Source organism: Podarcis gaigeae (genome assembly GCF_964106915.1).
Source record: "Podarcis gaigeae genome assembly, chromosome: 2".
Taxonomy (NCBI): domain Eukaryota; kingdom Metazoa; phylum Chordata; class Lepidosauria; order Squamata; family Lacertidae; genus Podarcis; species Podarcis gaigeae.
Genome location: NC_139679.1, coordinates 62913134 through 62929184, shown reverse-complemented (window position 1 = coordinate 62929184; position 16051 = coordinate 62913134). Strand labels below are relative to the sequence as shown.

At 40.4% G+C, this 16051-nt stretch overlaps 1 protein-coding gene and 1 long non-coding RNA gene across 9 annotated transcripts; one reads left to right on the top strand and one right to left on the bottom strand.

Annotated features, from left to right (window-relative positions):
- The first annotated feature begins 4478 nt into the window (after nucleotides 1-4478).
- CBY3 (chibby family member 3) lies at nucleotides 4479-11490 on the top strand. Of its 8 annotated transcripts, none has more exons than XM_083728657.1 (2): nucleotides 4479-5172; nucleotides 10860-11490. In XM_083728657.1, the coding sequence occupies exon 2, from the start codon at nucleotides 10905-10907 to the stop codon at nucleotides 11394-11396; it is 492 nt and encodes a 163-aa protein (XP_083584783.1). In that variant the 5' UTR covers nucleotides 4479-5172; nucleotides 10860-10904; the 3' UTR covers nucleotides 11397-11490. The 8 variants fall into 8 exon arrangements, with proteins under 8 accessions (XP_083584783.1, XP_083584784.1, XP_083584785.1 ...); XM_083728658.1 differs by having other exon boundaries at nucleotides 4479-5176; XM_083728659.1 differs by lacking the exon at nucleotides 4479-5172 and adding an exon at nucleotides 5245-5269.
- On the bottom strand, nucleotides 7327-16034 carry LOC310839741. The gene is made up of 3 exons (XR_014561620.1): nucleotides 12685-16034; nucleotides 7991-8075; nucleotides 7327-7878 (listed from the first exon to the last, which is right to left on the bottom strand). It is a non-coding gene; the product is annotated as an uncharacterized lncRNA (long non-coding RNA).
- Nucleotides 16035-16051: the final 17 nt, after the last annotated feature.

Here is a 16051-nt window from a genome sequence, read left to right as displayed (position 1 = left end):
AGGGCATGTCACTTACCGAGGCTCTTGCCTTCAGCCACGTCCCTACGGCGCTGCCCTTCGTGGAGCGTCCCCATTGGCTCCCCCGTCTCGGCACGAAGATTCCGCGGATTGGGCGGCAGAGGCGGGGAAGGCGGGTATGTAGCGCGAATCGGATCCCGATTCATTCTTTAAAGAGACAGTGCGCTTGCTTAGAGGGAAGCGCTTTTTGCGTTCGGGGCGGAATGTAGTCTCGCGCGTCGTCCCGAGAGGTCCGAAGCGAGGCGTAGTTTGGGGCGCCTTTTTAAAACGGGCACCGAGCGTTTTTGTAGGCAGTGACAGAGAAGTGTTCTTTGAATGAAGTGGAAAGACTGTGAGGGAAGGAGGCAGGCAGCAGTGGTCTGTATTTCTACACCTGTTCAGTCTGCAGCATGTAAGGCAGGCATAGGCAGACTCCGGCCCTCCAAATGTTTGGGACTACAATTCCCATCATCCCTGACCACTGGTCCTGTTAGCTAGGAATGATGGGAATTGTAGTCCCAAAACCTGGAGGGCCGGAGTTTGCCTATGCCTGATATAAGGCTCGCTCATGCGCTATAGGACGGAACCGGTATTACCATAGGTGCCACAAAATACCCGCATTTGTAAGAACTCTGTCCTTTAGCAGCACCTGCACTTCAGAACTCCCTGCTTATTGAGCTCAAGCAGGCACCTTCCCTGCGCTCTTTTTAGGCGCCTGCTAAAAACATTGCTTAGACAAGCCTACCCAGATGCATAAAAAGTTGAGGTAATTTTAATTGCATTAGTATTAAAGGAGATGTGTGCTTTTTTTCTGGATTTTACTTTTTTATCTTTTGAGAACTGCTTTGAGGGTTCCCCCCCCCACACACACAATTAAGCAGAGTATAAATCTTACATAAATAAATCCATATAACGGTGTACAAAAAGCAAACATACAAAATTATTGTGTACCTTTGGGGCAGTTTTATCCACCACCTGTCTTTTAATTATTTGTTTTTTATATTTTATTTTCATAAATGAACAAGCATCTAACAGTATTAATGCATAGGTTTCATGGATTACTAAGAATGATGCTTCTGCTGAACTGGACTCTAGCCCAATAATAACAACAACAACAACAACAATTATTATTATTATTTATTTATTTATACCCCGCCCATCTGGCTGAGTTTCCCCAGCCATTCTGGGCGGCTCCCAATCAAGTGTTAAAAACAGTACAGCATAAGAAACCTTATTCCATAATAAACTGGTTAATCTTTAAGCATACATATAGATATGGCTCCAAGGAAAGTTACTAGTATAGCTTTACAATTTTTCTGTTTGGTATCTGCTCAGTTTTGAAGGAAAGATAAGTCAAACAATCCATTTCAAGTGGGCAAACCAAGGAGAACTCTCTTTGGGATACCTGAATACCCCACCTTCACGCCAGATGGCACTGTTCACAAAGGCACTGTCCTTGAACACTGTACATTGAACCAGTCCTTGAACCAAGTATCATTGGCATAATTGAACTTTTTTGTTTTGTAATTTGGGTGTATCCAGATTTCGCACGATAAGCTGATAATCACATGAGGAGCTAGTTTAAGAAACAGTGTCTTACCTGCTCTTCTTGTTTAGCACCCACATTGGTTTTTTTATGCGCTTCAGACAAATCAGATTTTCTTAACTACTGTATCCTGCTGTTTGTGTCAAAACTAAAACACAGACTACGCACGTCACCCAGCTTCCTGTTGGAATTTTCATTGGAAGCTTTGTTAGGGGCAAAAACATAATGTCTCTGATTGTAAGTCAACAAAAGCAGGAGCCTTCTGAAGCCGGTCAAGTTCTAGACTTGGACTGGGTAGGAGGTCTTGGATTATGGAATTTGGGTTGGAAAACCAAAAGCAGCTGCTGACAGAAAGTGGATAATAATTTAAATCACAGCGTTTTTAAAGCACTTTTAATAAGCCTGAGGCTAAAACAACTTATGGTTTGTTATACAAATCTATTTAATGTGGGGCTTATTAAATAAATAAATGGACATGGGTGGCGTTGTGGTCTAAACCACAGAGCCTAGAGAAACCAGAGGCCTTTCTTTTAGGCATCGTCGGCCAGAGGGTGTTAAAGAAGGACCGAACATTTTTTATGTATGCAACAATAGCAGCAAGAATACTAGTCGCCAAGTACTGGAAAACCCAAGATTTACCCACACTGGAAGAATGGCAGATGCAACTGATAGACTATATGGAGTTAGCAGAAATGACCGGCAGAATCCGAGACCTGGGAGAAGAAGCCGTGGAGGAGGACTGGAAGAAATTCAAGGACTATTTACAAAAATATTGTAAACTGTATGAGTGTTGAGAAAGATGCAAGATTATAAATAATATGGCACCATTAAATTAGTTGAAAGGAATATGAAGATAAGTGAAAATATATGAAAAGTTAAACTTTGGTTAAATGTTAAAATTAAGCTTTTAAGATTGGGGTAAAATTATTTAACATTTGGGACATAATATCTGAAAGTTATAAAATATGAATTGAAACAAGGTGATAAATTGCTGGCCAAAGTTTGATAAACTTGGAACGAGAGACGTGAGGAAGTCCAATGAAGTGAAGAAAGTATGATTATTGTAAAGTTATATGTCATTTTGTTTGTTTTTTATATTGTATTAAGAAAATCTTGAATAAATATTTTATATATATATAAAAAAAAAACCACAGAGCCTAGGGCTTGCCGATCAGAAGGTTGGCGGTTCGAATCCCTGCGACGGGGTGAGCTCCCTGTTGCTCGGTCCCTGCTCCTGCCAACCTAGCAGTTTGAAAGCACGTCAAAGTGCAAGTAGATAAATAGGTACCGCTCTGGCGGGCAGATAAATGGCTTTTCCGTGCGCTGCTCTGGTTCGCCAGAAGTGGCTTAGTCATGCTGGCCACATGACCCGGAAGCTGTGGACAAACGCCGGCTCCCTCGGCCTGTAAAGTGAGATGAGTGCCGCAACCCCAGAGTCATCTGCGACTGGACTCAACAGTCAGGGGTTCCTTTACCTAAATAAATACTGTGCCTTATCTATAATAACCAATATTATTCCACCATTTCAATAGTCCTGCAATGGCAAAGTAGTTACTACAATTTTTTCTTCGGGAGTGGGGGATATTTTAGCAGTGTTTCCAGAATACTGTGATAAGGATAAGGTGGGTAGCAGCAGGCATACTGATTCAGTGTGCTCAGTATGTGTGCAAGATATATGAGACCTTTGCTAATTCTCATGGTGGTCACTATTAGATTGAAACACAGACGCAAAGATCAAAGGCATTAGGAATATGTGGTGTAGTCAAAACAAGGAGTTAACTATAACTTGTTTTGCAAAACCTTGAATAAATCTGAAAGTTTATTGTGTAATGTTTAGCTAAACGTTGTGCAACCAACCATGGGCATAGCCAAGATTTTTGGGGGCGGGCACAGTTTGAGAATACTCACATGACCCAACACATGACCCATTCAAACCCTATACCTCTCATGCTAATACTTGCCACTGGTACTAATGTATGTTTGTTCGGATTAAATCTGCAGGCTTTAATTAATCAACCAAAGCTTTGAATGGATAATGTTTATTGAATATTTTATAAAGAGTTTTTAATAGATAACAAATTGGATGATTAAAAAGATGTGGATTATGCGGAGTAGTAGAAAAGCAAAAGAACCAGGAAAAGGGTGGAAGGGAAGCCATATGATATATGTATATATGCTGTATTTGGTACGAAGTTGTAAGTGGGATGGGGGAGGCGGAGGGGGGTTAAGTATGCTCTCTGTTTCTGTTTTTGAAAATGCAAACAAACAAACAAAAAACAGACATTCAAACCCCATCCCTCTCATGCGAATACTTGCCGCTGGTATACTAATGTGCGGATTAAATCTGCAGCCTTTAATTAATCAACCAAAACTTTAAGCACAGATTCATCCCTGCTTGATTATTAGGTGTGGCTGAAAACAAGCAAAACTTAAGTCATTTTACATACCTGAAGGACTTGCCATTCTACAGGCTGTACAGATATCCTAGACTGAAGCTCCCTGCATCTCAACTAATCCTGAAGGGATAGCTTCTTTGGTAGATCATGAGACTGTTGATCTCAGGGTCCTGGGTTCCACATTGGGCAAAAAGATTCCTGTATTGCAGGGGATTGAACTGGATGATCCTAGTGGCTCCTTCTAATTGTCCCTGTCTTGTGGACCCTACAATTCTGTTATTCTAATGTGTTGAAGACCTTCTCGGTAGAAAAATGCCAGGTATCATATTTTTTAAAAAATAAGTTCGTGTATGCACAATTCATATGTATATACATTCCTTCATTTTAGACATTTTTCCTTCCTATTGTTTTCTTATACTAACGTATATATTAAAAATCCATTTAATAAACTTAATAAATAATAAAATTATTTATTATTTAATAAGTAATAAAAATCCATTTAATAAATAAGAGATACCGTAATTGGTGAACAGCCCCAGCATATAGGAGTCATGTGAGTCATCTCTTACTTTAGCAGTCCTTTTGGCATTAAACATTAAATATTATGTAAACAAAAGAATTTTAACAAAAATGTATATCATGAAACTTTTGGTTCCCCCCCCTTAAAACAATAGTCCCTATAGGATTGTATCCATCTAAGCCATATTCAGAATAGAGCCACTCAAATCAATGGAGTTATGGAGTCCATTGATTTTAATGGATCTAATTTTAGTATGATTTACCTGGATACAGCCTATCGTTTTTAAGTTTCAGTTTTAATGGGCAAAATGTGTGTGTTTGCCTCCAGAGTCACTAAACTTTTATAAGCACAAAGCAGGTAATATATTCACAAATTAACATTTAGTAAGCATCCAGTTTACAGACAGTAGCAATTTACACTCTACTATCAAGAGTGTCGAAGGCCTAATGAAATATCCTGAATCCTAGAGCTGTAATTTCAAAAGAATACAGGTCAGTATCTTGGATGCAGTGCATCTCATACTGAGCATCAATGTATTTCCCAGCATGTGAACAAATAGCCTGCCACAAGTGTGTGAAAAAAGCCTGCTGTGAAACCCCAAAGTAGCAATGGAAATGAGTCTACTTGAAGCTACTCTTTGTGATGCAGATGTGTTACACAGGTTGCCATAGTAGCTGCATCCATAACAAAAGGGAGCCAGCTGCAGGGCAGAAGTAGGTCAGACTGGTCTAAATAATACTTTGATCCAGAAAAAGCACATCCAGATCAGTGAGGGAAAGAAGAGGAGAAATGGGAAGGCTAGAGACAAGAGTTAAGGATGGAAACCTATGATGTTAAAAAAAAAAGAGAAAGAGAAAAGGTTTCTTGTTCTTTTCAGTCCAAGAAACAAATTCAGAGGCAATCGTTTAACTGGACATTTATATTAAGTTTGTCTTAAGACAGAGCTAAAGCAGTGTGCAATTGGGTAGTAAATGGCCCAACTCCATTTTGTTTCTAGAGGGGTCTAAATCCTCTCACAGTTAACAGCACAATCCAATGCGGTTTACTAGAAGCATATCTGACTAAATTTAATGGGACTTCCTCCCAGGTGAGTGTGCAGAGGTTTGCACTCCAATTCTCTTCTGACCCACTTTGGTCTGTGACCAAAAGATTTAGGTTCTAACTAGCTCTGACAGTGATTTGACTTTTGCGTAGGATTTCTAAGCATTCCCAAATAAATATATAGTTTGGGTTGTACATGATCTAAAGCAGAGAAGTGTCAATCAGGAGGTGGGTGCTGAATATTTTCCCCAGCTATGGTTTTGTCCAAAAGCTGCTTTGCCGTAACCAGTTTTCTCCAAACAGTGCTTGCTTGTAAGGAAAGGGATCCTAGGGCTCCTTCAGACGACCTGTTTATCCAGCATTCATCCTGATTTGGTTGCACAAAGCTTTCACAATGCTTAGACAATGTCTGGTCTTTGGTGTGCATTTTGTTCTGATTTGTTTATGGGGAACTTATATGATAATGAGCTTTCATTCTGATTTGCTTGTGGGGTGTTTACACATCTTCCCATTAATAATTTGTTCACCCACACTTTCCCCATTTCTTTCCGAACTGAAAAGTATGGATTTTTTAAAATGCTAGGGTGACTTCAGTCCACTTGGATTATGCAAAACTAAAGCTCCCACAAAATACTGAGATTGGTATTCAACTGAGGCCCAATCTCCACTATACATTATAAGTACACTTATTGCCATGCCACTTTAATCAGTCATTACTTCCTCCAAACAATCCTGGGAAGTGTAGTTTGTTAAGGGTGCTGAGAGTTATTAGGGGATCCCCAATTTTCTAGGGCTTGCCGATCGCATGGTTGGCGGTTTGAATCCCCGCGGCGGGGTGAGCTCCCGTCTGCGGTCCCAGCTCCTGCCCACCTAGTGGTTCGAAAGCACCCTAAAGTGCAAGTAGTTAAATAGGTACCGCTTTCTAGCGGGAAGGTAAACGGCGTTTCCGTGTGCTGCGCTGGTGCTGGCTCGCTAGAGCAGCTTCGTCACGCTGGCCATGTGACCCGGAAGTGTCTCCGGACAGCGCTGGCCCCCGGCCTCTTAAGTGAGATAGGCGCGCAACCCTGGAGTCGGACACGACTGGCCCGTATGGGCAGGGGTACCTTTACCTTTACTAATTTTCTCAAAGAGCTACAGTTCCCAAAGTGGTTTAACAATCTCTCCCCCCAGGGAGATCTAAGAACTGTAGTACTGAGAAGCGCAGAGGGAGTCTAATGACTCTCAGCATCCTTAGCAAACTACAGTTTCCAGGATTCTTTGGGGGAAGACATGACTGCTCAAAGTGGCATGATACCATAGATGAGTTTTACTCAGAGTATACTTCTTAAATTAATGGGCCTGATTTAATAATGTTAATTAATTTCAATGGGGGGGTCTACTCTACTCCATTCTGGTCTAACACTAAAGAACATCCTTAAAGCCATGTGGGTAGCTGGAGTGACCAGCTCAGAGCTCCCTGCCTACTGAAATCCACATAGAGAGATAACAAAGGTTAAGTGACCCATTTCATCTCAAGGAAATGATGACATGGGCTTAGCCTGATAGAACAGCTTTCTCTATTGTTTAACCTCTTCATGCGCTAATTAGATTCAAACATGCTGGAATCCTACAGATTGTTCTCTGACTTACTCCATACATTTCCTAATAATGACCTTTGAATTCCCTACACCTTGAAGTACGGTAGTTGCATGAAAGCTACTATATTGTATGAAGTTGGTTTTCAAAATGAATGTAACATCAGAGAGTTGGGACCTTATAACACGCTTTAAGCTTTCCAACTAAGTATCTTAGGGAATATACAGAAAGATAAAAATATATGCAGGAAATATACTCAAAGAACATATTAACTGCTACATTTGCACAATACATCCTTGTGTCAAATATGAACCAGCAGCCTGCATTTTTAAAAATTAAATACTTAATTTTGCATTTTAAAAAATACATCTAACAGGAACCCTCCTCCCTCCAGACAATCCAATAATGTTATTTTTTCCCCAGTTAGCTAAGTAACAGGTAAGTTTGTAAATACTTCAGCCATTCATTTTGATCTCTGTTCAGATCAAGGGTATCTTGCATGTCTTCCTAACAGGTTATTCCAACATGAACCATTTGTTGATGGTGACAAGTGGCAATACAGCAACCCTCTCTTTTCTAGCATGTTGAATAAACGTATGCCAAACTGTTCCAAAGTCCTCCTTGCCTTTTATATTCTGCAGTGCTCCAAGTTGTTTTGTCAGTTTCTCCATTCGGGCTACTTTTTATAGTCGACCCCACCATGTCTCTAAATTCAGGTTGGTAGCCGTCTTCCAATGTTGGGTAGTTAGCTACTAGCCACAATCATCAAGAAGGTTAGTAAGTCTTTGAATATTAAATCTATACTGTCACTAGTAATGAACAGGTTATTGTACAAATGTCCAATATATTGATTTATTAATTAATTCTGAGTACTTTGCCCAGTACAGGTGCCATATATGTAAATAGTTAACTCACCTGTTTGTTTTAATCAGCTCAAGCTAAACTGAGCTGATTGCTGACAGCAATGAAGCACAGAAACGCACATCAGGGTGTCTACTACCTACAAAAATATGATTGGCCAAAGTAAGAAAAGTAATTGTGAGACACTGCAAACCACATGATGACATGAGGCAATCAACATGATGTCAGGCACAATTTTTGCATGTGTTACTGAAAAGCAACAAACAGATTATTTCCCATGCCCAACTTGTTCATTTCTGAGGTTTCAACAGAAGCAAAAAATTAAGTGACTGCAACAAAGTACTGTCTGGTGAGCAGAGTATTTTGAGAAACGGAAGAAAATGTTTTTTTAATGGCTGGTGGGTGACCTGCCTCCATATGTTTGTTAGAAAGCCTTTTAATAGGTGTGGCAAGGTTGTGACGGGTTAAATTAGGAGAAATGCCTCAGATAAAACAATGCATCCTTATTAAACTGAGATCCAAACTGCAGGCTGTAGCCAATGTTAGCCCTACTCAGAATAGACCCATTGAAACATTGGCTAACCTAAGTGAATAGAAGATAGTTGACTTCCACCCCGGCATTTCTTTAATATTTCCCTTAATTTTATTCCACTGATGCGTACGTGTGCTAACTTCAGCAGCTCCTATGGCTGCACTGAGTTCCACAGAATACTGTACAGTGGGAAGACAGAATTTCTTCACATCCACCAGAGTAGCTCACTGGTCCTATTGCCATGAAATGACATGCTATTTTACTAGCATAAGGTTAATGAGTCATACGTTGAAATTTGTGTCAAGCTCACTAAAGTCTTGGCCCTAGAGGCAGATGGCTTTCTTAGGGCTAGGGGGAGGCAAGTTAAGGGGAAAATGCATTTGTATGACTTTCTTAATTGAGGAAATGATCCAGGTCAGACTCATTTAACTTTAAAAAAAAAATATCCAATGGATATTTTGGGGTAAATCCAATGGGGTAAATGGTCTTCTCATGCTGCTACTAGGATCCATGTTCCAAATTCTATCGAGTTGTTGCATGGAGGTGCTAGTGATTTGAGCAATGGCAATCCCTCAAGTCAATGTTCTATTTTACATCAATCCCTTGCTGTTATTTACGTGGAATAGGACTTAGGCAAGGAAGAGAAAAGGCAGCGGGGGGGGGGGGGAATGGGAAGGTGTTGGTGATGTGACAATGGCACTGCCAGCCCGTGTGAAGCTGGGTTATTATATGACTGCTATCTGTGCTCATTAATAATATCATCCACTGATACTGGAGAGGAGATAGGTCAATGGCAGGGATGAGGAATCTTATTTATAATACTTCTATACCTGCCTCTCATCATAAGGTCCTAAAGCAGGTTACAATATAATTACATAAGTAAAAACAAGTAAAACAGTTTATTAAATGAGAAAAACAAGCAAAAAAAAATAATCCAAACAAAACCAGCACTGTATAGACACTGTGAGTCACAGAAATCCAGAAGTTCATTATCCCTATTGTGTTTCTGGACTACAGTTTCCATTATCCCTGACCATTGGGCATTCTGGCTGGAGCTGATACGGGCTGGAATCCAACAACACCTGGAAGGCCACAGGTTCCCCATTTCCTCATTGCAATACACTGGATAATAGTCATTCTCTTCCCCCTGATAGTTCTGTAAGGGAAGGAGCTGGAGGGTCCTCTAAACAGATATTTCTCAGCATCCTGAATTATTAGGAGGAAGCCATATATGCTAAACTGGTATGAAACCAAAGTAACTATGAGATATATTTATGCCCACCCACTCCCGGTAATATTGGTGGCAGGCACTAGTTGAATAAAATGTAATCCCACTGTATTTCCTCAGGTGCTGGAGCATAAACTCTACACAACCCGAATACCAAATAGTGTTGTTGTGTTTACTCAGTTTGTCCAAAAATGAAATGGGGGCCACCACAAGGAAAATATGTCTTTCACAAGCAATTGCTAACTTGGGGATCTGTCTCTTTCCACATGCTTATGACTAGGTCTGATCCTCAATGAAGGGATTTCTGTGGGTCTCTCTACTCCCTGATGCTAGACGAGACATGATATGACTTGGGGTAGGTCCTCTTTCATTGTGGTGCTCCACATTTAGAACTTGCTTCCCAAAGGAAGTATTAAATTTTTGGCTGAAGGCTTTTTAAAATGTGCCCAGACTTTTAAATAGGTTAAGGTTAAGGTTGACTTATGGGTCAATCTGTCTTTTTTTTTTTTAGGATTATATTAATCATTATCAATAATGCATCCCTTGGGAGGTTGTATATCAGAAAGACAATATATAAATTATTCAGATAAACAAATAAAAACTACTCTGAAAATTTATTATTCCAAAAATGAAACCAGCTGTTGTAAAAATTAAGATCATACCAGCAAGAATAAGTCTTCCTGTAAAAAAAAAAAGATTTAAATCAAGTCTTACTGACTAGTGATTTAAATCAAGCCTTACTGACTAGTGATTTAAATTGTGATTTAAATCAATTTGATTTAAATCAAATCCACCCTGGGTGTAATTATATCCCCTTCTGCTAGGAGGGGCAACATTTTATTTCTTTAAAAGGCCCAATGGCAAATAATAAATAAAACACACACACACACACACACCCCTTCTGCCCTGGTGTGCATCAACCAGAAGGGCTTAGGAAGTGGCAGGTTCTCCACCACAAAAGCTCCTCACTATCACTTTAGGATTGCACTGTTTTGCAATAGTTACCCTGACAATTTATCTCCCTGTCATTCATCCCCTCAATGTCATAGTGTAGATATTGATTTTCTGCTTCTTCTTGGTTGTTGTTGTTGTTTTCATTTTAGCAATGCCATATAATTTCTCTGCTCCTCTGTAACACTGCACATGTTGGCTTTCTGTTCCAGAACTTTCTTCTGTAGGACTTTTATTGACATCCTCCATCCCTCATCATGGAAACCATTTCTCAAATTCTTCAGGATGTGCGTGATTACTGGGCTGACCATTTTTCTCAAAGATTTCTACCCAGGCGGCCAACACTTCGCCAAACAACCTCTTTGTCCACTTACTATCTGTTGGACTACAAAACCCGGCAAGCTGAACTAGGGATGGATTATGGCCCTCCAAGTACTCAGCTGAACAAAGCCAAGTTTGTCTTCCAGGGGGGTGCCTGGCAGGGTGATGGTGTCCCTCCACAGATGCCCTTACTACAGTTATATTCCTCCTCCTCTCATCATGATAAGGAATCACCTAACAAGGCCTTGAAGAAAGCAAACAAAGCTCTACTGGAAGAGAACAATTACTTGAAGCTGCAGCTTGAGCTGCTAATGGACATGCTGACAGAGACCACAGCACGACTACACTCAGTAGAGAAAAAACTGGACATGACTTCATGGCACCCAAAGATTAAGAAGCCAAGCAAGGTGCTGATGCTCCGGTCTTAATAAACATCTTGGACCCAAGACCAGAGAGAATTGTATTTCTGAAGAAGTTTGCCTTCCCATGTCCAGACATTAAATAAAATCTTGAAGAAAATGATTTCGTTTGATGGATCAATATTTTTTTATTGCTCCATTCCCTGGAATAGCACATGGTTTTTATATTTTGATCTAAGGATCATAACTGAAACAAGCCACAAATATACCTGATCTCTTTTTCCTACTTAAAATATCCTCGATAGAGCTTGCTCTTAAAAGCCAACTTACACCTGTGATTCAAAATATCCTAGCCCATTATATGTTATCCCAACTGACAGGCTATATTTCATGGCTATCACTGAAATAATTCTACTGCTGAATTATAATGTTCTCTCCCATCCATCTCACACTTCATTTCTATCTACTGCAATGTGTAATCACAGAAGTCCAGAGCTATCAGAAACAATACTTGAACTGCATTATAATGAACTGCATGATACTGTTTTTGACTGATTACTTGGATGAGATAGAATTGCTTGCAAAACTCCTTGAGCTGCTGGAAGACAATGCTACACCAATTTGGGCAGAGTGGGCGGAGAGAGAAATCACACTGACATTTCCCCAGTGCAAAGGGAGAAATAATGTGGGACTTGGGGCATGGTAGGGAATAAATGGAAGTTAGCTGGAATCTTATGCTTACTTGTGACTGGTGTTCAAGAATGAAATGTCACACATGCAAAAGAGGCAACATAATTTAAATTGTCTGAATGAAGTCAATGGAGAGCCACATACAACCAAATCTGACCTTTACCCTCTCTTTCCGCCCCCACAGCAACACCAGAGGACAGGACTCCTAGTAATTCAGTAGTCAGTTACAGCACAGCAGCATGGATCCAGCAGGGGAACATCTTAATGTATCAAAATGTGCAGTGTGGGTAGAGAACTGGGAGTAAGAAGTGGGAACGATTTTTGACCGGGCCTTTTGCAAAAAGGTAGCTTGCACAACTAACAAGGACACACATAACATGATAATCATGATAATCATGGGCCTAGCCAGGGCAGGGCTGCCCCCCCCCAGTCAAGTAAATCAATAAAAAAAAACTTAACTGAGGTTCTAACACGAAGTCTCAACCCCCCCAACATAAATGCTGGCTACATCAATGATGATAGGCAGATAGCACCCTAACCTAAAACACTTGTCAGCAACAATAAATCACAGAGCAGGCACACAAACGCTGGACCAATATCTACTTAGGCAACACTATTACAAAATACCATGTCAGCCACAACATCAAGGGTTCAATCATCTGCTCACCTTCCAATGTGATATCGGTCAGCAATGCCCTTCTGCATTCTCTATGGAACTAACAGGACCGTATAGAAGTAAAATAAATTATTACAGATCAGAAAGGGTGGTCTTTGGGAGAGGGGGAGGAGGAGAGCATTTCAGCGTCTGTGGATATTCTGAGTTTAAAGGGGCCATTCTTGAACACAAGAATTTCAGAGGGAGTGTGAAACAACAGGACTACAATTTCTTAATAAATCCTAATGCCTATAGCCTGAATAGAGATAATAGTTTCCCCCCCCCCCACTACATGTGTTAATTAGTTCAGTGCCGGAATGTCCATGTTACCATTAATGCTGCTTTGAACAACTTGGTCATGCCTCCATGACCTTCTAGCAGCTTCATCAAGTTCAGTGGGCACCAGCCACCACTTACTAGGGGCCTCAAAAACTGAAAGTGGCCTAGGTCTCCTTGGGAGGGCCTAGCTACAGCACGTGTGGTAAACCCAGTAGTTGGCCTGCTCCATTTCTAAACCTCATAACATTCCATATAAAGGCAGGCAGATACAGCTATTGAGTTGGCCCAGGAGAAAAGAACGTGCTGTCAAATCCACTTTTCTTGGCAGAATTGCTACAGAAGAAACTTTCACAAATACCGGTATATAAATCCAAATCTAATCAGTAACACTATAGTGCACGTCAATATTTTATTATAATTTACTCAAAAGCTCTTCCCCCACTTTGGTCTTTGTGACAACCGCTTCTTTTTTTTACCTTCATCCCTGGAGTTATACAACATTTCACTGGAAACGTTCTTACTTGGAAAATTATATGTTGATACTTTAAACTTATCTTTTGCTGACTTGGCTCCGAGCAGCGGCTTCTGCCTCTTTGCCATTTCAGATAAGTAGCAGCTCTTATCAAATCATCTGCAGCTGTTTTAAATGGTATTAGGGTTGCTCTTTGCAATGAACGGAATGGACATATGGCAAAGTTACTGAAAGCCAGAAGGTGAAGCTAGAAGGACAGTGCCAGTTCCCTCAATATTCAAGGCTGTATTTCAGATATATTTTCCAATCTGTGGTTCTGTTACTGTAATTCAGAAACTGGTAACATTCCCCCCCCTCTCATACTGGTACAGTATACAACATTCAATATGCTTTGTTTTATATTTTCTTCATTATTTCTAGTGCATTGCATACCTTGTTGATACAAATGGATAAACAGATTGTTGCAGTTTATTTAGAAGAAAAACTGGCAAAAGATATGTAGAAATCCAGTTTATGTTTCAATTAATCAGACAACTTCTAATATAATTCACCACTGTATGCCATTAGTCCGTTTGGATATTTTTTAAAAAGAAAACTAGTGGGGATTATCCAGCCAAAATTAAGCACTCTTTAGGTTGGAAGTAAGTCTAATTGAAGTCTAATTATTCAGCCTCATGTGCAGGCAAATCAACAGCTAGAAGTATGCATCAGAAGCAGGGAGTTCCAGAATGTAGGAGCTGTCATGCTAATGGAACCAATATTTTAGCCTACTTCACTTTGCTATAATATTCAGCTTGATAAAAAGTTCTGGAGACTCAAAAACTTTTGTTAGATTTTGGTTCATCATAATACTGTAGTTAAAAATAACCCCTAGCTATGAAAGCAAATGTATATTACCGGTACCTCTTCCCCTCCTTAGCTGATTTAGTGGGTTTTTTCTTTAATAAAATGTTTTTTATGTGGCTCACAGAAAATTGGTAAATGGCACCATAGGAGTCATCATCAAAACCATCATCATCATCTCTGCTGTTAAATAAGCTTTGTTTCTGCACATCTCCACTGCTCTATATACAGCTTTTTGCCCTATATAGCAGTTTAATTAGAGACTCACACTTCACATGAGGGATACTAAGAAGCAAAGTAGAACTCATACTAGACCAGGCTTCCTCAACCTTGGCCCTCCAGATGTTTTTTGCCTACAACTCCTATGATCCCTAGCTAGCAGGACCAGTGGTCAGGGATGATGGGAATTGTAGTCTCAAAACATCTGGAGGGCCGAGGTTGAGGAAGCCTGTACTAGACTAATAATTTACCTCTTATGCCGTAAAATGCTTTCCTTTTCTAATCTTCTGTGAGTCGCATGGATTGTTGCACAGCCAAAATTTGTAAAAATAAGGAAATAAAGAATAAGAATAAAAAAATATTATTTATACCCTGCTCATCTGGCTGGGTTTTCCCAGCCATTCTGGGCGGCTCCCACAAAAATATTAAACAGAATAAAACTTCAAACATTAAAAACTTCCCTAAACAGATGTCTTCTAAAGATCAGATGGTTGTTTATTTCCTTGACATCTGGTGGGAGGGCGTTCCACAGGGTGGGTGCCACCACCGAGAAGACCCTCTGCCTGGTTCCCTGTAACCTCATGTCGCAGTGATGGACCCGCCAGAAGGCCCTCGATGCTGGACCTGTGGGCTGAACGATGGGGGTAGAGATGCTCCTTCAGGTATACTGGGCCGAGGCCATTTAGGGCTTTAAAGGTCAGCACCAACACTTTGAATTGTGCTTGGAAACGTACTGGGAGCCAATGTAGTTCTTTCAAGACCAGTGTTATGTGCTCCCGGCAGCCACTCCCAGTCAAAAGTCTAGCTGCCACATTCTGGATTAGTTGCAGTTTCCGTGTCACCTTCAAAGGTGTAGAGCGCACTGCAGAAGTCCAAGTGGGAGATAACTAGAGCATGGGGAGAGGATGGAACCCTGAGGCACCCCACAACCAGGGGTCCGAACACTCATCCTCCAACACCACTTTCTAAACACTTTCTGAATGTTTTTAAAAGGAGTATCTGCTATCAAACTCTGATTGGATAGAATATTTTGCACCTAATACGTCTGACAAGTGCTCTGATGGGACAGCCTTTTAAAATATTAAACTAAGGGACAGGGTTTTTTTATATAAAAAAGCAAAACAATAAAACATCAGCCTGAGTGCAATTAATTCAACTTCTGACTTCTCTCATACTTGCTAGGAATCATGGCTATATCATATACCATCTGAGTCTCTCCAGAATGAGCTTTGCATGATCAGAGGAGAGACACATCCTACCCTGTTTGATGTATAAGAAAAAAAGGAACCAGATCTTCACAAAGTTATCCTATTTTCCCCACTATGTCTTTCTCCCTGATGATAATGCTACCTGCCACATGAATAAAACCTGCATGGTATACTTTCCGACCATCTTCCAATGCTTTGCTCTCTTCATATGTGCTGCTACTAGGAGGTGCAGCCACCAGGTCTTTGCAAATAATTGACCCCCCCTTACATTCTTTTACTTGCTGAATTCTTTAAGAGATAGCCCTAAGATTGCAATCCCATACAAACTTGCTTAAGCAGTAAGGCCCACTGAAATTCA

Excerpts from the sequence above, each read along its gene's own strand:
- CBY3 (XM_083728657.1), top strand. The coding sequence starts at position 10,905 with ATGGAAACCATTTCTCAAATTCTTCAGGATGTGCGTGATTACTGGGCT.